Raw genomic sequence first — 25,385 nt, forward strand, 5'->3', positions numbered from 1 at the left:
TAGAATAGAAATGACAGTAGATCATAAGCTGATTCCGCAGGAAGAAAGGAAGAGAACCAGAAATGGTAAATAGATTAACCCGACAAACTCAAAAATATTTATTTGCTCAACTTTCTTCTCTAAGCTCTTTGAAAAAATAAGCTTGTGAGAAGTAATTATTATAATAATATGTTGTTAAGTATGTAACATATATAAAAGTAATAAAAACAAAAAAGAGGGGAAGGCATACAGCTCTATAAAAGTACAGTTTCTGTTTCTGTCTGGAATGAACCTAGTAAAAATCTGAAGAGATTCTGAGATGTATTACATAAGCACTAGTGCAGCCATTAGTCAAACAATGTGGTTAAAAATCATTAAAGGAATTACATGTTACAGTAGAAAATATCTACTTACTATAAAAGGAAAATGGAGGAACAACAACAATAACAAAAAAACAAAAACATGAGACATGTAGAAAACCAAAGGTAAAATGATAGACATAAATAAATCCTACCATATCAATAATAAAAACTAAATGTAAATGAATTAAACAATACAATCAAAAGGCAGATATTGTCGAACTGGGTATTAAAAAATGTTTTCTATAGGAGACACTGCTTGGATTCAAAAGTCTAATGTGTACAAAGTAAAAGGATGAAAAGCTATACATCATGCAAATAGCGACCGTAAGCATTGCTGAAGTGGCTATACTAATACCAGAAAAAATAGACTTTAAAACAAACAAAAAATTTACTAGATATGAAAAGAGACATTTTATGATAAAGAGAGGGAAGATACAAAAATTTTTAACATATTTGCCCTGAATAAGGTGAAACCAAAATACATGAAGAAGAAAATACCAAAATCCATGAAGAACTGAAGGAAGAAATAGATAATTACACAACATTAGGTAGAGGCTTCAGTACTCCACAGTCAATAAGGGATAGAACAGTTAGGCAGAAGATCAACAACGATATAGAAGACTTGGACAAGACTATGAATTAACAAGACCTAATAAGTGTTTACAGAACACTCAACCAAACAGTAAAATACTCATCCTGCTCAACTACATGTGAAACGTTTTCCAGCATAGATGACATGCTAGGCTGTAAAAGAAGAGATTGAAACCCACATACGTTGCTGGTGGGAATGTAAAATGGTGCGGCCATTTTACAAAACAGCTTGAGAGTTCCTGCAAGTGTTAAACATAGAGTTACCCTATGACCCAGCAGTTCCACTACTAAATATATACCTAAGAAAAATAAAAACTTACGTCTGCACAAAAGCTTGTACGTGAATGTTCATAGAAATATATCTCTAAAAACAAAAGGTGGAAATAATTCAAATGACAACCGGATAAATGAATAACCAAAATGTGGAATATCCATACAGTAGAATAGCATTCAGGTATAGAAAAGAATGATCTATTGATCCATGTTACAACATGGATGAACCATGAAAGCATTATGTAAAGTAAAAGCAGCCACTCACAAAAGATCACATATTGTACGGTCCCATTTATATGAATGCCCAGAATAGCAAATCTGTAGAGACAGGAAGTAGATGAGTGGTTGCCTAGGGCTGAGTGGTTTGAGGAGATTGAAAAAAAGCTTGTTAATGTGTAATGGGTTTTTTGTGGGGGGACAGGAATCTAAAATTGGATTGTTGTGATGCTTACACAAGTCTTTTAGTGGTTACACTGAGAACCACTGAATTGTATACATTAAAGTGTTGAAATTATGGTATGTAAATTCCATCCCAATAAAGCTGTTAAAATTATGATAATTTTATATTTATAAATTTGAAAATTCATCGAAAATGACAAATTCTTTAAAAATGCAAGCTAACAAGACTAACCCAAGAAAGAAAAAATATCTCAAAAACCTGTATCTACTGCAAAAGTTGTTTGTATAATTAAGTACCTTTACAGAAAATGATTGCCAGGGATAAATGGCTTTCCAAGTAAATTCTTCCAAATATTTAGGGAAGAAATATTGGTAATCTTACATAAAAATCTTCCAGGAGACAGAAAAGTATATATTGCTCAAAATATTTATAAGGCCAACATAAGCTTCAGATCAAAACTGAAAAGAATATTACAAGAATAGAATCACAGGCCAGTTTCTCTTTTGAACATGCATGCAAAATGTGTAAACAGAAGCACAAACTGTATCCATGGTATGTAAAACAATCATATATCACAATCAAAGTAGCTTTATTCTAGTAATGCAAGGTTGGTTTAATGTTCAAACATGAAACTGATCCCAGGAATGAATTAGAGTGGGAAAAAAAGTCATTTAAAACAGAAGTCTTGGGACTTCCCTGGTGGTCCAGTGGTTAGAACTTGGCACTTTCACTGCTGGGGCCCTGGGGTCCAATTCCCGGTCAGGGAACTAAGATCCTGCAAGCCATGAGGCAGGGACCTCCCCCCCCCCCAAAAAAAAAAGGAAAAAAAGAAGACTTAACCAGGAGAAGCACAAGATCGAATAAACATAACAGATAACACCTTATGAAAAGTAGGTGAAGATTATGGAATATTCTAAAATTTTAAAACAAAAAGAAACATTTAAAGGTTCAAGAGGATGTGACAAATATTGTACATAGGCAAAAAATAAAATAAAGTAAAATATACGGATGATGGGAGCCCCAAACTCCAGATGCCCATGTGCTGTCTCTGAAGATTCTCATTCAATGGGTTATGGATTTCCTCTATGTTTAAAAACCTACAGGTGTTATAAAGCAGAAACTAACACACCATTGTAAAGCAATTATACTCCAATAAAGATGTTAAAACACAACCAAACAAACCTACAGGTGATTTTGATATGATTCACAGACAATGTAAAGCTTCTGCTTTACAGGAAATAATACCAGATTATTTTGTTATTTTATAGTTATAGTAACAGGTTGTACTGTTGACCGGTAAGTCTGATGTCAAAATGCACTCCCCACTAGGGATATAAAAGGAACTAATAGTCTGTACGGCTACTTGGTGGCAGCATGCATGTATTGCAAGGGCAATTATTGTAGGAATCCAAATGAGTGGAACATTTTAGAATTGGAAGACTACATACAGATCATCTAGTCAAGCTTCCAACTATGATAGTTGTGAAAACTAAGGCCCATATAAAAGAAATGATTTATCTCCAAAGAGCGTTAGTGAAAGAGTATGAAATTAAAAATATCTCTGAACTTTTAATTTAGTGCTGTTTTTATTAATCTCATGTATTAGCTTAAACTTCAGTGTGACAGATTTGGGATTGAATTCTTGCTCAGATTTACTGATTGCGTGCCTTTTAGTAAGTTACTAAAACACTTTTTGTTTTTAAATAGATTTATTTTTGGCTGCGTTGGCTCTTCCTTGCTATGCGCGGGCTTTCTCTAGTTGTGGTGAGCGGGGGCTACTCTTTGTTACGGTGCGCGGGCTTCTCATTGTGGTGGCTTCTCTTTGTTGCTGAGCACGGGGTCTAGGTGTGTGGGCTTCAGTAGTTGTGGTTCACGGGCTCTAGAGTGCAGGCTCAGTAGTTGTGGCGCATGCTCTTAGTTGCTCCATGGCATGTGGGAGCTTCCCGGACCAGGGCTCAAACCCGCGTCCCCTGCACTGGCAGGCAGATTCTTAACCACTGCGCCACCAGGGAAGCCCTACTAAAACACTTCTAACTTCGCTTTTCACATATGTAAAATGGTGAGCCTTGGCTGATATAGAATATGAGATAACCTAGCACTGTTCTTAACACATACACGTAGTTAACATTGTTTGGCTCTCATCCCTCTTAAACAGCCTCTATCCTCTTAACAATGAAAGTGTGTTTCAGCTAGCAAAGCACCCCAGAGCTGACCACATTCTGGCAAGAGATGTAGGATTCTTTTTCTTGCTGGTGGTTCTTTATACCTGATATTTGAACTGCACTGAAACATGAACATCTCTTGTTTATACTGTATTAATGGATTGATGAATTTGATAGATGAATTTTAAAAAGTAATATGCAGGAAAAAAAAGTAATATGCAGGAATTGAGCTGCCTTACTCTCAAGAAATATAATTCGATAGTGTTGGCTAAAATGATAAACAGTGTTTGGACAGGGAGTCCATATTGGATGTGAACTACTTTTACTCCCATTCGTCTATTAAGAATAAATAGAATCCTTTCAAAATCTGTTTTAAAGCGCAGTTATTTCCTTCTGACTCATTTAAGTTACCTGCAAGAAAAAGACGGTCTCCTGAATCCTTGCTTAAAAGGCTTTTAATATAAAGCAGATAATTTTTTGCAACATTTCCCAAACTTTTCATTATCAAATTGGCTGAGGCTTCTCAACGATTATCATTTCACAACAATATCTCCCTTTTCACCTTTTTAAAAAGAATTGGCCTCGTAGATGTGCCCTTAAAACAGAGCTTCACTCTCAACTTATTTTAAATTTTGTATTCAAACAGTATGAAGAAAACAGGATCAGGGAATTCAGCCATAGAAGTGAATGGATTACTGATACATGCTACATCATGGATGCAACTAAGTGAAAGAAGTCAGGCGCGAAAGGCTCTATATTGTATGCTTCCATTTATATGAAATGTCCAGCAGTGGCAAATCCATACACACGGAAAATATTATACATTAGTGGTTTCCAGGGGTTTGGAAGAGAGGGAAATAGGGAATGACTCCTCAAAATGGGTGTGTGTTTCCTCTTGGGGTGATGAAAATGTTTTGTAGTTGGACAGTGGTGATAGTTGCACAACATTGTGACAGTAGTAAATTCCACTGAATGGTACAGTGAATTGTAAAATGATCAAAATGGTGGATTTTGTGTTATGTTCATTTTACTACAATAAAAAGGAGAAAGAATTAGGGAAAGACTTAGAGTTTGGGAAACTAAGGTGAACTGGTCAAGAAAAAGACAGCTCTACTGTTGAGTGTTCTCTCAGCTCTCCCAGTGCATTAATCCTCAGCAAAAAGTAGCCTGAACTTGTCGATGATAGTCATTCAACACAGTCCAGGGAAAAGTAAATAAAATAAAACCCAACTCTTCTTCTTTAGCACATCTATGGAAGGTTAACTTGCTGCTCAGCCACGTGGACATTCATGAAATCGTTTCACTTTAGGTGTCCTCTACTTCAGTACTTTACTCACAGCTCATTCACACCTGTAGGCAACAGCATTCCTTAATTGGATGGAATCTGCAGTGCTGGTTGTGATCGGTCTCATGAAAAGAAAAGGGAAGGAGGAAAAAGCCTCCACATTGACTTGGTGGTCTTGACGAAATGGATGCAGAAGACAGCTTGAGTGTCACTGGAAACTGTTATTTTCCTTTTCCTTTTCTTTTTATCTTTCCTATCAGGTCGTCTGCCCACTTCCCACCCCCTTCCTTCAAACAGGAAAGACACTAATTAGCTGTTTTTTTGTGTTTTTGGTAAAACACCTATTGTTTTGCGTTTCTTGTTGTTCGGTGAACATTATTGTTTTTACTGCCAAATGAGCTTCAGTGGTTGATGTAGGGGGTCTCTTGGGAACTTAACTTTTTCCAGTTTAAGTGGAAAAGCTTTTTTGTTTGAATTGGCTTTTACTGGGTGCTTCAAGGTTTGCTCTTGGCTCTTTGAAGGGGGACTGAATAGCACTGTGTTTCCTTTGAGGTTCCAATGAAGAAAGGATCCTATGTCTTGGGCACTTTTTGTTGATTTTGCTGTGTGTCCTCTCTAGTAGCCAGAGGCAGATTCCAGGAAAATGACATAAAAATGAATATAAGTAATCTAATATGTTTACAATTTGCTTTGGCCATACTCCTGGTCTTACTCTACTTGTAGCAGATGGCTTTAAAGAGCATTAGCTATGTATATATTAAAAATAATATAAGTATACCAATATTAAATATTATATTGATGTATAAGTGTAATATACTAATATTTATATTAGTGTATAACAATTATGTATTATATTAATATATATTTTTGCCTAGCATATATTATATACAAAATATATGAGTAATGAAATGTATTTCTATGGTTAATATGTTCATAATATTAATATGATATATCCTGTAATATTGATTATAAAACAATTATATCATAATATATAAATATATAATTATTATTATCTGATGTAATACACTATAGTTAATATATTCTATATAACAATATATAATGTATTAGTATAATTGTATTATATAATATAAATATAATACATATATAAAACTATATATCTTTTAGTTATACATTACACATACGAGTATGTATAGCTATTTATAATTTTATTGACATAGGAATCTGGTCATCATAACAATTGATGTAAAAATATGCAATATTTTCAATCAAATGGGCCTTAACCTCACTACCTACACATAAGTACTTTTAAAATCTTGAACCCTGTCTAACTCATGCTTCCATATCTCTCAACCCGCTTTTCTACACATGCACGTAGACACACATTTATACACGATATATATGTATACTACCAGTTTTCAGTTCAATGTATATAAATATATAATATATAATTATATTCCTGTCTATGTATACAAATATAAATCAAAGGTATGTGTATAGGTATGTATTTCATATGTTTATATAAATGTACAAATAATGTATGTGTATATAAATACATGACTGTATACATACATACACAGAAATATACTTATTTAAACAAAAGGGACCTAAATATAGTTCTTTAAGAATAAAAAGTTATGTCTCACTGTTTCAATAACAGTTTATAGTTCTCTACTGTATGTGCTTCTATAATTGTTATGAACATTTCGCATTTTTGTTGAATGTTGTTTTAATTTTTGGCCTTTTTTTGTTTTTTGTTTGTTTTTTTTTTGGTACGTAGGCCTCTCACTGTTGCGGCCTCTCCCGTTGCGGAGCACAGGCTCCGGACGCACAGGCTCAGCGGCCATGGCTCACAGGCCGAGCCGCTCCGTGGCATATGGGACCTTCCCGGACCGGGGCACGAACCCGTGTCCCCTGCATCGGCAGGCGGACTCTCAACCACCGTGCCACCAGGTAAGCCCAGTTTTTTGCCATTATTAATGAAGTTCTGAAGAATACGGTGGGCAAGATTACTTGAAAAACTCTCCTAACAGAAATGGGTTAGGTATGCTAGGTTAAATGTACACAACTTATTTTTAAGTGCGTGGTTGATTTTGGAAGTGTGCAGTCGAAATGTCCAGGACCCATGAAGGAAGGGTGGTCCATGTGTGAGAGTGATAGCTCTATTAAGAGTGGATTGAAGATCTTGATAGCTTAGAACAGAAGCTGGAAATCCTGTTTTTATGGAGCCAAATGGCAAATATTTTAGGCTTTGTAGACCAAAGAGGCAAAATTGAGGATATTATTTAGGTACTTAGGTAACCATTTAAAATGCTACCAGTTAAAATGTGAAAATTATTCATAGCTCATAGGCCATAAAAAATAGGCAGCTGTCTGGATTTGGAATACAGGCCGTAGTTGAATGACACACCTGGTATAGAGACTTGTTTTTCAATGGCCATGACCACATGGGAGGCAGGAGGTAAGACTCCATCCCTACTAGATGGGAAGTTAGAACTAAACCTACCTATCCCTGGCTTCACCTTTAATGAAAGGGTGTGCCAGGAGAAAAACATATCTGCTGGCAAAGGGAGACTAAGAGCAAATTCTCTTGGCCTCTGCTCTGGGTAGGAAACAGGTAGGAAATCTTGAGAATTCTGAACCGCAGATCTGTGTTCACAGTGTTTGGGTTGCAAATTTATTTGCGGTCTTGCAAACAGAAGCTAAGAAATGAACTTAAAATGCTCCCAAATCGGTGGTATTCCAAACACAAAACTAAACCCTTTCTGGAGAGGTAGACCTTCAACACAGGCCTGTAGCGTTCCCACAGATAAAGTTTAGCTAAACGTGAGCTCATGATCTAAATTTACACAATAATGAAGAAATCAGCTACAAGTGGAGAGAATCAGCAAAAACAATCAATACCAGAATTAAATTCCCAAGGCCATCCATCAGATGTTGGAATTATCAGGTGCCAGGCAGAAAATATACATAAAACTAGAACTGAAACAAGGAGCAAGGATGTTTTAAAAGACTAGGTAGGATCTTTCAAACATTTTTAAAGTACGTGTCATTGATAAAGCTAAAAACCTCGAAGGTCGTGTAATACAGCAGATTAATCGTGGAGAAGAGTGAAATTATGCTGTTTTTAAAAATATGGCAGATCAGATTTCCTGCCTAATTATATAAGTTGATTTATCTTAAAAAATACACAGTATTTTAAAGATTTATTGGCTGTAAAATAAGTTAAGCGTATTTCAAAGGGCTTCTCTGCAAAGAGAAGTGAGAAGTAGCAAAACACAGAAAGTTGAGGGGAAAAAATGTCAATATATACATTGCTATAGGGTGAACTAAACCTTAGGCCAGCAACTATGAGGAGGAGCTGACCCTTAGATACGTACAACTAAACTGGAACCTTCAAAAAGTTCAACTATTTATAAGTAAAAAGAGTTATTAAAATTAATAACCAAGTGTTTTAATTGACATCAGAAGAGTAAAACAATAAACCCTGAGAACATAGAAAAAGAGACAATAAAGATATGAGCAGAACTTAATAAAACAGAAAAAAGTATAAAATTGAGGTGATTTAGTAAGTCAAAAGAATATTCTTTGAAAAGATTTAAAAAAACAAACTTTGATTAAGCAAAACAAAAACGTAAGTAAACAATATACAGAAAGAATCAGGACAGTGTTATAGCAGAGAGTACAAACAGAGAATATATGAAATGCCAGTAAATTTGAACATTTCTGTAAAGTGGACAATTTCCTAGCTCCTAAAGTTTACCAAAACTGACACAAGAGGAAATTTGTAGCTGGAGTTCTTGCACCACTAATGGAATTGTCAATAGTTTACAATCTTTCACCAAGAAAATACCAGACCCGGCCAGATCATTTGGGAGGTGAATTCTATCCAACTTCTGTTAAACAGATAACATCAATATTAACAAAGAAAAACTTCTAGAGAGTAGCAAAGGAAGAATGCTCCTTTATTCATCTTATGAAGTCTATATAATCCTAATACTGAAAATAGATTAGGACTGTAAGGAAAAAGAAATTTACAGGTCAAATTTACTTGTAAATATAAAAGGAAAAATTTTAAACTATGATATTAGCTACCCACGTTCACTAGAGTAAGAAAAAGCATGAGCAAGTTAGGTCATCCAATGAATGAAAAGGTAGTTTAATGTCCAGAATATATATCAATAGATTGAAATCACCACATTTTATTTCTTTCCTCTGTCTCTTTAAAAAATTGCTAAGTACTTATATTGATCTCTCTTGTACTAGGCACTGTGCCAAGTCACTTACATATTTACTCCTTTAAACCTTCTATCATCCCTGGGGGAAAGTTCTATTTTGCTTCCATTTCTTAGCTAAGACTCTAACCCCCAGGAAAGTAAAGCAACATTTGTAAGTTTTTGTGGATGGTCAGTGACGGGACCAGTACAGGAACATCCAAAGTCTGTGCTGGGAAGCAGTGCCCCATGTTGACACTCACATTACAGATGAAAGGAAAGGAACCATGCACTTACCATATAGATTAAGTCTCACATTATAAGTTAAAGGAAAGGAACCATGCACTTACATTATAGATTAATACCCACATAACAGGTTAAAGGAAAAAGAAACATGTGCTTCTCTCAAAAGTTGTAAAGAAGGCATATCCATTTCTAAATATATTTCCCAATTTCTTTTGCTTGTTTTCTGACCTTTGTAGTGCATTTTGCCATGAGGAAAATTTTAATTCTTATATAATAAAATGTATCCTTTTTTCTTTGTATCTTAGAAAGATATTCCTCATGAATAATTTATTTCAAGTCTCCCAGGTTTCTGATACTTTTACACTTTCATTATTTTTTAACTTTTAAGTAGTTGCTGTATCTAGAATTTAGTAATTCTATGATAGCTATATTTTCCCACTTTTGTTGAACAATTTTTGCTACTGATCCAAAACGTGAATTTTATTTTAATCTCAATTCCCTTATATCTTGCATCTAATTTTAAGATGCTTCCTATTCCACTGGTTGTTTTGTCTATCTAAAACAAAATGCTACCTTAAAAATAATGTAATTATAATATAATAAATGTCATTAGTAAACAGAATACAATATATAATAAATAGCATAATATAAAATAAGAAAATATAATTTACCATATAACAAGGTCAAAGGAGAGCAAAAGTATACAATCACTTGAAATATCCCCCAAAAGATATTTTATAAAATTCAATATTCATTTGTAATTTAAAAGAAAGAGTAAAATAGGGATTGATGAATGCTTCCAAAATAAGAAGAAATTATATGTCTAAAAGAGAAAGAGGTAAGTGATAGACTTTAGTAACACTGGCAATAAATGCAGGACAAGATGAGGATGCCTGATATAATGTTAAAGAAAAAGTATTATGTAACATTGTGTTTGCAGCACTGATGAGTTCAGTGAAAAGAGAATCTCATAGAAAAGAGTATCTCGTTCTTCTTAATGTATGTACACTTGTCCATTGCATGAGCATAACAGCTTATTTAACCAATATGTTACTGATCTGCATCTGGATTTCTAGGTTTTCATGGAATTTTATTATGCACAGTTGCTTCAAACACTAGGACTTCCTCTTATGTTTATATCTTTTGAAAGAAACAATATCTCCACAGATGATTTATCTGTGCTGGCTACTAGCTGACTTTGGGTACTTCTCTGTTCTTCCCTTTACCTTCCTAGTCAATATGAAAAGGGAAGGCAAGAAGGTCTCCTGTTTAGAGACTGTAAATGTAGGTCTTGGTGATAAAGTCTTGGTGGTAAAGGCTAAAAGTATTAACCCAGAACAAATGTTTTTCCAGCTGTAACTGTGTGTGATTCCCTTGGCTTGATTCCATAGAGGATGTAAGACAAGACTGTAGAATCTGCCCTCAAAGTGCTTCCAGTAGGATGAGCTAAGTCAAGTATGGTGGCATATCTAATTCAAGACAAACTATATAACATCTCCTTTTCTCTCCTGGCAAAACTTGGTGGTGTGAATGTCGAAGTCACTGTATGCTTTAAATTAAAGCAACACAATAAATCTTGTATTGGAAGGTGCTTATTCTGGTCTCTTTGTGGAGACGAATTGGAAATTGTCTAGAAGAAGGAAAATTAGGTTAACCGAAGTTAAACTCATAAATAATTGAGCATTAATTAAATATCTATGGTCTATGTTTCTCTTTGATCATAATTTCTCCCAATTTATAGACCTCTTTGATACCTGATTAATCCTTGTCAAAGATGCAGTTAACAATGATTATTACTGTGTATTAGGTTTTGTCTGGGCCCTGAAGAAACTATCCTAAATCACCAGCTATGATTGTCACTTGATTTCCTCACAGAGAACAATCAGAACTCCTTGTCTTAAGTGGCTTGGGATGTGAAACTAGTTAGTCTCTTAGATACTGTTAGAGGACCCTACAGAGCCCATTGGTGAAAGTTTGGAAAACACTGGGCTTCTTAAGATTGATTCTTGTAGTGCTTCAGGAAAGATCACTGAACCAAAAGGATAACGGTGTTTCTGGTTCTGTTGTTAGTGTTCTCCATGGAAACATTGCTGAAGCTTCTGGACTCAATTTCCTTCCCCATGTGTGAATGTCACTGAAAATATCCAACTCCATTCTATCCCCATGTAACTTCAGAAACTAAGCAAAATAAAGACTCAAAATTCATTTCAACTAATGAAATGAATATATAACATAGAATGGAACTGGGAAAATACCTGGTTTAAATTCTGGAAAGTACCAACTATACAATTCTGGATAAGTTGCTTCATCTTGCTTAGTCTAATTTAATGCCCATCTCACAGGATGTTATGATGATTAATTTAATATCTTTGTATAACGTACAGTGTTATGTAATTTCTTCCTGTTTTTCTTGAGTAAATTCATATCCTTAAGCAACTCACTGTAAACAGTAGTTACTTACTTGCTTAAATTACTCTTATCTTCTATTATCAGCTGAATTGTGTCCTGCTCAAGTTAATATGTGGAAGTCTTAACCCCCAATACCTCGTAATATGACTGTATTTGGAGATAAGGCCCTTAAGTAGGTAATTGAGGTCAAATGAGGTCAAATGGGTGGGCTGTAATCCAATATGACTGGTGTCCTTATAAAAAGAAAATATTAGGACACAGACATGCACAGAGAGAAGACCATGTGAAGACAGAAGGAAAACATGGCATCTACAAACCAAGAAGAGATACTTGAGAAGAAATCAATCCTGCTGACACCTTATGTCAGATTTCTAGCCTCTAGACCTGTGAGTGAGTAAATTTCTGTTGTTTAACCTCCTCAGTCTCTGGTACTTTGTCATGGCAGCTCTAGGAAACTAATACAACTTTTTATGGCCTCCTTGTCTCATGTTGAAAGTTCAATATTTGGCATCATAGCTAGGAAACAAAAATATCATCTACACTCCTTGTTGTAGTCTTTCTTCCCCATTCTCATTGCTAGTAATTTCCATATTTGGGTCTGTTTTCTGTGCCTTGTAAATAGAACGTTATGCTCATTTCTGGTCTTACTGCTAATATACGGTAAATGTGCAGATACTGAATAGATTTTGGAGAAGTGCAGCATATAGTTGGTACATGTGTGTATGTGTGTGTATTCATATAATTTATACTTTTTCTCTATTTTCTTCCTTTGGTGTGAGCTAAGATTCTCTGCTTTTGTGACAAGTACTCCTGAATACTAATCCCTGAATTTAATTCACCAAAAATTGCCAAAAATAGTAATAATATGGGGAAAGAGAGAGTGATAGAGGGAGAAGAACAAACAGTCAGGCAAGGGCAGTACTGTGAATTATTAGGGTCTTATAATAAGATTATGTTAGTCTAGAGGAAATGACCGTAAATATCATCAGTGAGCCCAGTTGGTCTTTACTGACTGCTAGACACATCCCTGAGTTCTGTTCTTAGTCTCCAACTGTATGATTACTACTGTCTGGAAGTATTATTTGAACAACTAAAGTCACTTAATGGAAAAGGAATATGTCTTTAGAGAATCAACAGTAATTTTTCTATCTGATTAAAAAGGACTGTTGACTGTCTGGAAACCTCAGTCATATTTGTAAGCAGGAAAGCATTGGCTATTAAAAGTGGATGATGTAAAGAGATGAGCAGAAACTTTGGCAATAGGTATACCTGGATTTAATTCTCACTCCTACCGCTTGGTAGCTGGATAGCCTTAGGCAAGTTTCATACCTCCCTGAAATTCACTTAATTCAGTCTGTAAAATGGCATAATAACTTATTATAGCATCCTTTTAGGAATTTTAAATCAGTTATTGAAATAAAAGTACACAATATATAGACAAGTATGGATTCCTCAATAGGTGTTTGACCTTTCATTTCTCCAGTATCCCACCCGCATCAAATAAAGAAAAATACTTTTTAAAATTTACGAATATTTCATTGTTGTAAAGTTAAAGCCATAAAAATAATCAAATGGCCTACTATCATACCGTTAGAAGAAAAAAAAAAAGGTGTTCATGAGAGTTGCATATTAGAATACAAGTTTTCCTTAGGCACCTGTTTATGTATGCTATTCTGCTCTTTACAATAAATAATTAAATTTAAAAGACTTAATTCCTCACTTTTAAGACCTTATTAGTTTACAAATTACATATTGACCTATGCTAAATTTTATACCGACCCATGCTAATGAATTCAGTACAGAAAACAAAAAACACTGCACTAAAGCAAATTATATATATATATTATATATATATGTATATATAAAATATATATATATATATATCTTAAATGCATTTATATCCTACCGTGTCTCATAAAGCATTGTGGTAACTCACCGGAATACAGACAATCAAATATAATGGCAAAAGCACTTAATATAAACAGTGCCAAGGAAACATAGAAGATGAAGAAAAGATGAGGGAAATGTGAACAGGAGGACGTGTGGTTAATCGAGTTGTATGTTTTGACCCTAAGCTTCTCTGTGTGGGGACTTCCCTGGTGGCACAGTGGTTGGGAATCCTCCTGCCAGTGCAGGGGACATGGGTTCGGGCCCTGGTCTGGGAAGATCCCACATGCCGCGGAGCAACTAAGACCATGCGCCACAACTATTGAGCCTGTGCTCTAGGGCCAATGAGCCACAACTACTGAAGCCCGCGTGCTACAACTACTGAAACCCCAGCTCCTAGAGTCCATGCTCTGCAACGAGAGAAGCCACAGCAATGAGGAGCCCGCACACCACAATGTAGAGTAGCCCCCACTCGCCCCAACTAGAGAAAGCCCATGTGCAGCAACAAAGACCCAACACAGCCAAAAATAAATAAATTTATTAAAAAAAAAAGATTCTCTGTGGATAAAACAACATGTAAATAATTGGTTACAAAGCCACATTATTTGAAGGTGCCAGACTGCACATTAACAGTCTGACACAAAGGGACAGCACAGGAAAACTATTCAAAGATAAAGATTTTTAAATCTTTGCAGTTTGAAACCTTTTAGAGCAAGTATAATGAGCTCGACACACATTTCAACACTCAACATGTTAATCGCATGTTCAAAGCATGTCTCAAAGTCATTGGAAATAGTTGCTGTCTCTGTCTCTGATATGTAAAACAGATCTGTGATGTGTAAAACTCAGGAGGTATTGATATCCACTTTTTGGCATCTGAACAGGAAACAAAGTTGTTTCGCAGTGATAATAAAGAATGAAGTAAATGCAACAGTCAAATGAAAGACAAAGTACTGAGGGAATGTATTAACAAAACGAATCCAACTAAATTCTGGTGACCTGGGGCCTACGGTTGTACACACTGCATGGAAATACCCCAGCCGCCTACTGGCATAGGAGGAAGGGTACTGCTAAGCCCATCACAGTATAATCCTTTTAAATGTCCCTTTCAAGGTTGTCTCCACTCAACACTGAGTATAGGAAATCTTCCCATCAGGCAGAAACACTGGCTGCGCAATGATTGACCAAGAAATTAACACACTAATGAATAAATGATGCTAATTTATTTCTATCTCTGACAACGGGAAACAGCACACACTCTGTGTCAATGATATGTCCTCTTTCCCACTTTTCTAAATGGTCAAGTATGTTTTTCCCTTCATTGCTTTATATCATGTGTGGCAGGCATGATGGGAAATGGCTACCAATGGTTCTGTTATTGATTTCTACCTTCCTTTCACTGTGGCTAAAGAAGATACTTTGTATGATTTCAGTTTCTTAAAAATGTATTGGTACTTGTATTGTGGCGTAACATATGGTCTTTCCTGGAGAATGTTCCATGTGTACTTGAGAAAAATGTGTATTCTGCTGTTGTTGAGTGGAGTGATCTATATATGGCTGTTAGGTTTAGTCGGTTAAATGTGTTATTCAGTCCCCCTACCTCTCTACTGATCTTCTGTCTAGATGTGTTATCCATTATTGAAAGCAAGGTATTGATCTCCAACTATGATTTTAGAACTATCTATTTCTTCCTTCAATTCTGTCAATGTCTGCTTCACATATTTGGGGGATGTTTGGTACATATATGTTTATAGTTGTTATATCTTCTTGATAGATTGAACTTGTTATCAACATATAGTGGCCTCCTTTTCCTCTTGTGATAGTTTTTGATTTAAAGTTTATTTTGTGTGATATTAACGTAGCCATCCCAGATCTATCTTCCTTCCTTCCTTCCTTCCTTCCTTCCTTCCTTCCTTCCTTTTTCTTTCTCTCTCTTTATTTCTTTTTGTTACTATTTGCATGGGATATTTTATTCTGTGCTTTAACTTTCAACTAACTTGTGTCTCTTGAAATCAAGTGAGTTTTTTGCGGGCAGCATATACTTGGATTATGGATGTTTTTAAAGTCCATTCTGCCAATATTTATCTTTTTATTGGAGAGCTTAATCCACTTACTTTTTCAAAAATTACTGATGAGGAAGAACTTAATTCTGTCTGTTTCCTGGTTGTTTTCTGTATGTCTTATGCATTTTTTGCCCTTCATTTACTCCATTACTGACTTCTTCTGTGCTTAGCCGATTTTGTTGTAGTGAACTCTTGATTCCTTTTTCATTTCTTTTTGCATATAGTCTATTGATATTTTCTTTGTGGTTATCAAGAAGATTACATTCACCCTTGTAAAGTTCAACCAATATCATTTGAATTGAAACCAACTTCAATAGCACACAGAAACTCTGTTCCTCTACAGTTCCATTCCTCCTCCTTAAATTATTGTTGTCACAAATTACACCTCTATACTTTGTGAGCCCAATAACATGGATTTATGATTATTTTATGCATTTGTTTTTTCAATCATGTAAGAAATAAAAAGTAGAGTTACAAGCCAGTAGCACAATACTGGCTTTAGTATCTGCCCATATATTTATCTTTACTGGAGATTTCTATTTCTTTATACAGCTTCGAGTTGCTGGCTAGTGTCCTTTCATTTCAACCTGAAGGTTCAATTTAGCATTTGTCATAGGGCAGTGTTAGGAAGTTGTAAAACAAACGCCCTCAGCCTTTGTTCATCTGGGAATGTGTTAATTTCTCCCTAAGTTTTGAAACCAGTTTGGCCAAATATAGAATTCTTGGTGGGCAGTTTTTTTCTTTCAGCACTTTAAATATGTCTGGCCTCTTGCCTCCATGGTTTCAGATAGGAAATTAGCTATGAATCTTTTTGAGGATCCCTGCTTTGTAACAAATTTGTTTTTTCTTTCTCCTTTGGGAGTAAAGATTCTTTCTCTGTCTTTTGGCACCTGAGAGTCTGATTATACTGTTTCTTGTTGTGGCGTTCCTTGAGTTTCTCTTAGTCCTGAAATCAGGCAAAGATTTACAGCAACCAAACACATACTGAACCAGGGAAGAGGCAATTGGAAAATGGCAGGAAAGCTTTGTGGCATTTTTACTTGCCCTTGGCCCATCTACTGTTAGTGTAGTGATGGTCTTAAAGTGGTGGGGTCTTAACGCAGTGATAGTCTTAAAGTAGCAGCAGACCGTTCGTAGTATGGGGCCCTCAATCCTGCTTCAGGAGGGAGCAGAAGAGCCCATACTCTCGGATTATTATGTGTATCTGTTCTAACCTGTCTGGGAGCTACCTGAAGGATTGACACAAGATGCTTATCTCTGTCTTAGCTAACCTGGAACACAGTCTGGAAAAGCAGCGGTCATTGCTCAAAAAAAGTGCAAGGTGAACTGACAAAGCACAGATGGCTGGGGCAGAAGACTGTGCATTGAAATACAATAGACCACATAAGATGCAGGAGCAAAAGTTGGGGGAGATTCTTTGGGAACTTAGAACATACAAAAAGTACACATGTGTCCAGAGAAATTAAGAAAGCCACATGCGTACTCAAGATCAGATGCATGTTCTGAAAACACCAGAGGAGTCTCTAAGCTTTTTACCATGGGCTGAGCCCTGAACTCAGTGCAGGTCAGCTAAATGTTGAAGGAGTGATCCAGCAATCTGCACAATGGGGAGAGGTGTGTGGTTTTGAGTGTGCATGTGGATGTGCTTGTGTATATTTGTTTTTGTTTGTCTTAGGTGCAGGAATTCAAGGACATCTCTGTCAAAACATTAGCTAAACATGAACTAAAGGAACAGAGACTTCAGTGCCTACATACGATAAGGGGTACAGTCATTGCAAAACTAGTTTGGAAAGGTCCCTAAACAAACAGACTACTACAGCCTTCAACAATCAAAAGCTCAGAAAACCCTGGGAAAGTGGGAGAATCTGATTTCCATAGACACCACATTACAATATTTGAAAGCCAAATGTTCAACCAAAAAACTCACAAGGTATACGAAGACATGGAAAAGTATGGTCCATTTAAGAAAACAAATTAATTGATGAAACCATCCCTAAGGAAGCCCAGACTTTTCTCCATTGCATATTCTTGCCTCCTTTGTCATAGATTCATTGACCATAAGTGCATGGGTTTCTTTCTGGGCTCTCTATTCTGTTCCAGTGATGGATGTTTTTGTGCCGGTACCATACTGTTTTGATTACTGTAGGTTTGTAGCACAGTCTGAAGCCAGGGAGCATGATTCCTCCAGTTGTGTTCTTCTTTCTCAAGACTGTTTTAGCTATTCAGGATCTTTTGTGTTTCCATACAAACTTTAAAATTATTTGTTCTAGGTCTGTGGAAAATGCCCTTGATATGTTGATACAGACTGCATTGAATGCGTAGATGTCCTTGGGTATGATGGTCATTTTAACAATATTAATTCTTCCAATCCGTGACCATGGTATATCTTTCCAGCTGGTTGTGTCATCTTTCATTTCTTTTATGAGTGTCATATAGTTTCCTGGGTACAGGTCTTTTACCTCCTTAGGCAGGTTTATTCTTATGTATTTTATTCTTTTTTATGCAATTGTAAATGGGATTGTTTCCTTAATTTCTCTTTCTGATAGTTCACTGTGAGTGTATGGAAATACAAAATTTATATATAGAAATCTGTTGTATCCTGCAAATTTACCAAGTTCATGTTTGAGCTCGAATAGTTTTTTGATGGTGTCGTTCAGATTTTCTATGTATCATGCCATCTGCAAACAGTGACAGTTCTACTTTTTCCTTTCCATTTTGGAGTCCTTTTATTTATTTTTTCTTGTCTGATTGCTGTGGCTAGGACTTGCAAAACTCTGTTCAATAAAAGTGGTGAGAGTGGGCATCCTTGTCTTGTTCCTGATCTTAGGGGAAATGCTTTCAGCTTTTCACCATTGAGTATGTTAGCTATGGGCTTGTCATATATGGCCTTTATTATGTTGAGGTATGTTCCCTCTGTGCCCACTTTCTGGAGAGTTTTTACCATGAATGGATATTGAATTTTTTCAAAAGCTTTTTCTGCATCTATTGAGATGATCGTATGGTTTTTAGTCTTCAGTTTGTTACTGTGATGATAAGAGACCTAAGACAGCTACAGAGGCTAGGTGACCTTTCCTTCCCTGAATGGGTAGGTATCCTTGTTCTGCCTTCTAATTGAGTTAGTATCTGAGTAAAGAACTGCCAGGTGTCATTTAGTTCACAATACACTGCTGTGGCAATATAGAAATGAATTTGCCTGAGTCATTTGGCTTTTCTCAATTATAGTAAATGAATATACTGAATGAATACTTCAACTTAAGGAAATGTTCTTAAAAATATATTAATGTAGGCAACTTCAGTGGAGAACTGAAATCAAAACAAAACATTCAGGTAAAGGGTTGAAATAAAAGTACACTCAGTTGTATCCAGTTTCCTCTTGTAAATCTCTCTTTTTAATTTGAGTGGACAGTCACTTGAGAATATCTGACTTGGGGCTAAGGAAATCTAAGCCTTCTTGGCCACACTGTATTCTCTTATGTCATTTACTAAAGACACCAGTTGGGCTGCTGAAGAAAGCGTGGGAAAAATCAATCCCTCACATCCAAAGGGCGGCTCTTGAAAATATGTGTGTTGTTGTAGTTATTTTGCTCTTCTGGCCTCAGAAGTTCTAATCTTAACCTTAGCCCCTCATGGAGAGAGACTTTGTAAACCAATTCCCACATTACTCATTATGTGACTGTTGAAAAAGAGAAACCCAGCTCTTTTCCTGTGCTTTCAACCAGTTATCTTCTTCAAAAATCTGTTTGGATTGTTATACCTTAATCTTGCCTGGCAAGGGACTTATGGGAAGGTTCTTATTGTTTGAAAGTTTGGTGCCAGTATCTGCAAAGAAAGAAGAAAGATGTGTTTATGAAACATCCCAATAGTGAAGGTGTGTGAAAGCAACTTTTGAAAAAGTTAATCTGTCAGAGTTTAGCCGTATTATTACATTTTATTTTATTCATTGAAAATAAATAATTATCAATGAATCCTTTCCAGATTTTCTAGTTTCCCAAAGTTCCCTGTATTCACATTCTAAGAGGAAAAATGGTATTTTAAGTCACTGCTCTCCACCTTATATTATTTATAATCACTCCTCGTGGCCTCTTCCTTCCAAGAAACTTGATCCTGAGAAGTGTCCTTTGTTTGTCTTTGTGGAATAAGTGATGAGGATGCATCCTGGAGACCTGTGAGATGTTTAACTTGTGGCATAATGAAACTAGGAGAGTTCTGGGAAGATCTGGAAAGGTGGCTGGTAGAGTGTGGTCAGATGTGGTGGGAGAAGAGAGACATACAGAGAGAGGGAGAGGAAATTTTCAGAAGGAGAAAATGAAACAAATAATTAAATAAGTTTTGTTGTGTGGTGTGGGACGCAAGCCTTTCTCTCCCCCTTTCCTTCACAATGTCTTTGTTAAAGACTGTGTTTTTCATTAGTTTTACTAAGATAGGATTTGCTGTTTTGTTTGGATACTGAGAATGGACCCATGGAAACAGTTACATTTGGGTTATCTCTGACTGTCTTTAATGAAGAACATAAATATTGGCCACACTATCCATGCACATGCTATCACCATGCCTTTTTTGTTCTCTGTTCATATATCTAAGTCCTCTTCTTTCTTTAAGGTCAATCTCAAATCTCATCTGAAATGTACATTTATTGATAGACTCAACCCATAATGAACTGTCCCTTCTTTGTCCTCCTTAGGCTCTGATTATTTACAAAAACTCATTTTTGAACTTAGAAACTGTCCAATATGATATATTAGTTATTTCACCAGCATATGTTATATCCTCAACACAATTATACGCTTTTGTGGGGCTGGGATCATACATTCTGTAATTTTTCTCAGTACTTACACTTACTTTGATAAAAAGCGCATTCATTCATCTAAACATCATTTATTGGGTGTTAATTAAATATCTCAACTCAGTAAATATTGTTTGAATGAATGCATGCATGAATGAGGGAGTGTGCAATAGGTAGCCTAATGTACCGCCCAATGTGAGAAAACCAAAAACGTAAACACAAAAGCAAGCCAAAAAGTGGACCAGGACTTTCTGTAAAATATCCTGCTTTTTGTTGGATGATGCCATGAAAATCAAGATGCTCCTGAAAGGTCTTAATAGCTGACCAAGAATAGTAAACAATTGAAATTCTCTCAGGCTTCTTCAACCCTATCACTGGACACATTTATACCTCTCAGGAGTGGTATTAAAAGAAGAGATTAATAAAGCTTTTATAGATGAGTTGATAAATCTCTAAATATTTAAGTCTTCATTGCCTGCTAGGTTTTCTCTATTTTGGGTTTCCAAAAGATTTCAATAAACCACAGGATAATTAAAAATTAGACATTATCTTTCTTACCTTGATGTTTTTTGATGGTAAACACCTTTTTATTGTCTCCATAGTGTTGCCTAGTTTCCACCAGTACAGTACTTAAGGGAATTTTGCTCTGGATGTTGAATATTACTTAAATAACTAAAGTAACTTCCTCAAAATTATTATTCTATTCTGGTTAGGATACTATCTGCTGTGGTTTGTTAAAATTTCCCTTTAGAGTGGTTTTAATTTTGTTTCTGATAGGGTCCTAGGATTTATTGCCACACCCATCCTGCATCTGTTTTTCTTTGAATTACTCTCCTTGCAGTTTCTGATTCATACAGGGCCTTACAGGTTAGTGACAACCTGGCCATCACAACGCTGGGAAGGAGAGGCCTACTTTTCAGAGGTGTTGATGTTTTCTGTACCTGAAGGTTTTCAAGAGATATCAATCTTCCTCACCACCGCCCTTGGCCCTCTTAATGGACTAAGCAGTTCCTCATGAAATTTCTGTAGGATATCTGTACCAACTTCTCAATATTGTTCCATCCTGAGTCTATAAATTCCTGGCCTCAAGGTAATGTTAGATTTCTAGCTCCAGCCCCTATTTACATAAGGCCTATACTAAGGAACGGAACCCACAGACATCAGTCCGCTCTTCTTTCTCTGGATTTAATTTCTCTGTTACTTTCTGAAACACGCAGGTGTTCCTTTCTTTCTTTTAATCTCAGCTATGTCCTTTTAACTTTTTCAAAATTGACCCAGAATTTACGTGTGTCTCCAGTAAGAGTACATTAAATTGAGCTTAGTCTGTTATTCTACTGGCATATTTGAGATCCAGATAATTTGCTACTTAACTGGATTCAATGACCTGTATATTTCAGGCATCTAACACTTACCATGTTCCAAATTTCCCTCCTTATAGTTAGTAATTTTCTTGGGAATCTGGATGAGATTAAATGGAATAAAGTTAGTGAGTGGCCCAGGAATGCCTGAAAGTTTGTTTGTCAGAGTGGCCAGGGAAAGTTAAGCAAGGAAGAAAAGCAAATGAAAAACAGAATCCCATTATTATGGCTGAGTTTACTCCCAGGATTCCATGCAGAGCTCTCTGTAGAGCTGGGTTGGGTTATAATTTATGCCAGAGCTCTACGTGGGGCTGACACCATCTCATGCCAAGCTCTCAGTTCTGGGCTCACGTCATCTCTGGTCCACTCTGTGGAGTGGAAACTTTGGAGGAATGGCCAATGTGTTCCGCGGTGTAGGAAGAGGGAAATTATGAATGTGACTTTCTAAATTGTGGAGGAACTAACCACTGTAAATGTGCCTTGAACTATGTTGTTTAATTTGACCAGTCAGATCAATGACTTTCCCCTTGAATGAAATGCTGCTACGTATATGAGCAGAAAAACAAAACTGGTATAAGGAATAGATAGCTAGTGGGAAGCTTCCGCATAGCACAGGGAGATGCGCTCGGTGCTTTGTGACCACCTAGAGGGGTGGGATAGGGAGGGTGGGAGGGAGGGAGATGCAAGAGGGAGGAGATATGGGGACATATGTATAACTGATTTACTTTGTTATAAAGCAGAAACTAACACACCATTGTAAAGCAATTATACTCCAATAAAGATGTTACAAAAAAAACTGATATAAGGAGATGGAGAGACTGGGAGTCTTATTTTCCCACCAATTAACTTTGCCTCTGACCATGACCTTCCCTTTGAGTCTCCTAGACCTTGGGGATGATCGCAGCCCCTTGGGTTGGGTGACGGCAACCCCATCTTCACTAGAACCTCTATAGTTAACTTTGATTTTTCCCACTCGGTCTATCCATCCCATGTATGCAGTCAGACATTTGATCATGGACTTTTCCTGACAAAATATGCTTGAATATAACCATTTCTTTTCACTCCCACTGCTACTGCTATTGTCACTGCCTTAACTAGGGCTTTATCTTTAAGTTCTTTATATAAATATATAAATATCTATACATAAATATAATATACAAATAAATAAAATATAATATTAATTCTGATGATTTTAAAGTCTTTTCTTGATAAAGACTTTTCCTGATAAAGACACACAATATCTTATGTAAATATTTTTGTATTATCTGTTCTTAGAATTTTAGCCATATGATTCTATCTCTTGGTTTGTCTAGAACTTTTTGATTGAATGCTGGCTATTTTATTTGGCTTTTTTTGTTTTTCTCAGTGGAAACGTTGTTTTGCTTCAAAATATTTTATTCTACCTGGAAGTAGCAAATCTTCAAATTACAATTTTTTAAATGCTTTCAAATATCAATACTATAGGTGTCACAAAATCTAGAAAAATGACATTTAAAAATTAACTACTGCCAGATGTGTCTCTATAAAACTTTTCCCCCACTGTTTTAGCTATATATTCTTTAACTGCCTCCTCATACGACAGTTTATGTATTTTCGAAATAAAATTTTAAGAAATAAACTTCGTAGTTTTTAGACATAGATTTCTTGTAGCATGGTTGATTAGAATTTGCTTCTAGTTATTAATAGTTTAGAAAAGTTTATTTCAGCTTCACAATTTATTATTGATAATGTCACATTAATTTTCATTGTTAACTTTGAGAAAACCTCTATGGATTACTTCCTCATAAGTATTTACTATTATAAATGCATTACTGATTTCAGTACTGCTATAGGTTTGTGCATTACAGGGATTCTGATAAAATACTCATTCATACCATTCCATTACACACATTGTTGATGGAGTATATTCATTCATTCATTCATTCATTCATTCATTCATTTATTTATTTTTGGCTGTGTTGGGTCTTCGTTGCTGTGCGCAGGCTTTCTCTACTTGCAGGGACTGGGGGCTACTCTTCGTTGCGGTGCACAGGCTTCTCATTGCGGTGGCTTCTCTTGTTGCAGAGCACGGGTGCTAGGCACGGAGGCTTCAGTAGTTGTGGCTCGCAGGCTCAATAGTCGTGGCTCATGGGCTCTAGAGCGCAGGTTCCGTAGTTGTGGCACACCGGCTTAGTTGCTCCGTGACATGTGGGATCTTCCCGGACCAGGACTCGAACCCTTGTCCCCTGCATTGGCAGGCGGCTTCTTAACCACTGCGCCATCAGGGAAGCCCCTGGAGTATATTCTTGACAGAAGAAAATTTCCATTTTGACTAAGCATTGATGAGAACTGAATCTTTGACTTATCTTTCACATGCCTGATGATTGAAATAATTTTCCACAGATTAGCTTCTGGTTTTGTACTTTTCAGTTGTTTTTTTCTTCTTCAAACGCACATGCTTTGAGAGCTGTGAAGTGCAAGACATGGCTATATTGTAAGGTGGGTTTTGTCCTTATGCTTCTGTGTCTTGTGCTAGGTTAAGTCAGTAGAGTAGTCAGTATGAGTACTGGAAGTTATTCCTGTAATGCGATAGTATATAGTCAATTACATATGGCGGTGTCTGAAAATCACATAATAGCCTCACTTAAAACATCTCCTTAGGGCTTCCCTGGTGGCGCAGTGGTTGAGAGTCCACCTGCCGACGCAGGGGACACAGGTTCGTGTCCCGGTCCGGGAAGATCCCACATGCCGCGGAGCGGCTAGGCCCGTGAGCCATGGCCGCTGAGCCTGTGCGTCCAGAGCCTGTGCTCCACAACGGGAGAGGCCACAACAGTGAGAGGCCCGCGTACCACAGAAAAAAGAAAATCTCCTTAGCCAGATTTCAAAAAAGCCTGTGGCCATTCCAATATGATCCAACATAGCGGAATATGATAGAAGGAAAATTGGCAAAGAAAGAGACGCTGGTCTTACCTGATGGAAGTTAAAATATCCCACCTTTGACAATTTTGCAAAAACTTATAATTCCATGAACTAATTTCTAGGGTTCTTCATAGGACCTAAAAAGGAACCCATAGAGTTGTGGAAGAACAATAGAAGCTGCTGTGATGAGAAGCCCAGGCACCGCAACAAAGAGTAGCCCCCGCTCGCCACAACTAGAGAAAGTCTGCACGCAGCATTGAAGACCCAATGCAGCCAAAATAAAAATAAATAAATAAAGATAAATAAATTTAATTTTAAAAAAGTAATACTCAGGTTTGAGGCATGAGAAGTATGATGAGGAGAAATTAGCTAATCTTTTCAGAACTTTTAAAATATCAAACTCAGTCTCTAAGATTTTAGCATTATATACAACATTGGTTACTTATTAGTGGTTTGGGAAGGCCAATTTAAAATTTTCTGTTCTTACTGTATTGAAATTCACGGCCCTAATGTTTTC

The 25,385-nt window shown here is 36.3% G+C and overlaps 2 protein-coding genes across 2 annotated transcripts in view; one reads left to right on the forward strand and one right to left on the reverse strand.

The window, feature by feature from the left end:
* LOC307183366 (metabotropic glutamate receptor 7-like) overlaps nt 1-25,385 on the reverse strand; it is a 198,368-nt gene that overhangs the window by 21,977 nt on the left and 151,006 nt on the right. The window lies entirely within an intron of this gene.
* Nucleotides 1-25,385, forward strand: part of LOC307183364 (UDP-N-acetylglucosamine--peptide N-acetylglucosaminyltransferase 110 kDa subunit-like) — a 33,556-nt gene that overhangs the window by 3,221 nt on the left and 4,950 nt on the right. The window contains exon 3 of the mRNA XM_079915739.1: nt 6,791-6,963. Coding sequence (XP_079771865.1) covers nt 6,856-6,963 — 108 coding nt within the window. The 5' untranslated portion in view covers nt 6,791-6,855. The remainder of the gene's footprint in view (nt 1-6,790; nt 6,964-25,385) is intronic.

Source organism: Stenella coeruleoalba (genome assembly GCF_951394435.1).
Source record: "Stenella coeruleoalba genome assembly, chromosome: 3".
NCBI lineage: Eukaryota > Metazoa > Chordata > Mammalia > Artiodactyla > Delphinidae > Stenella > Stenella coeruleoalba.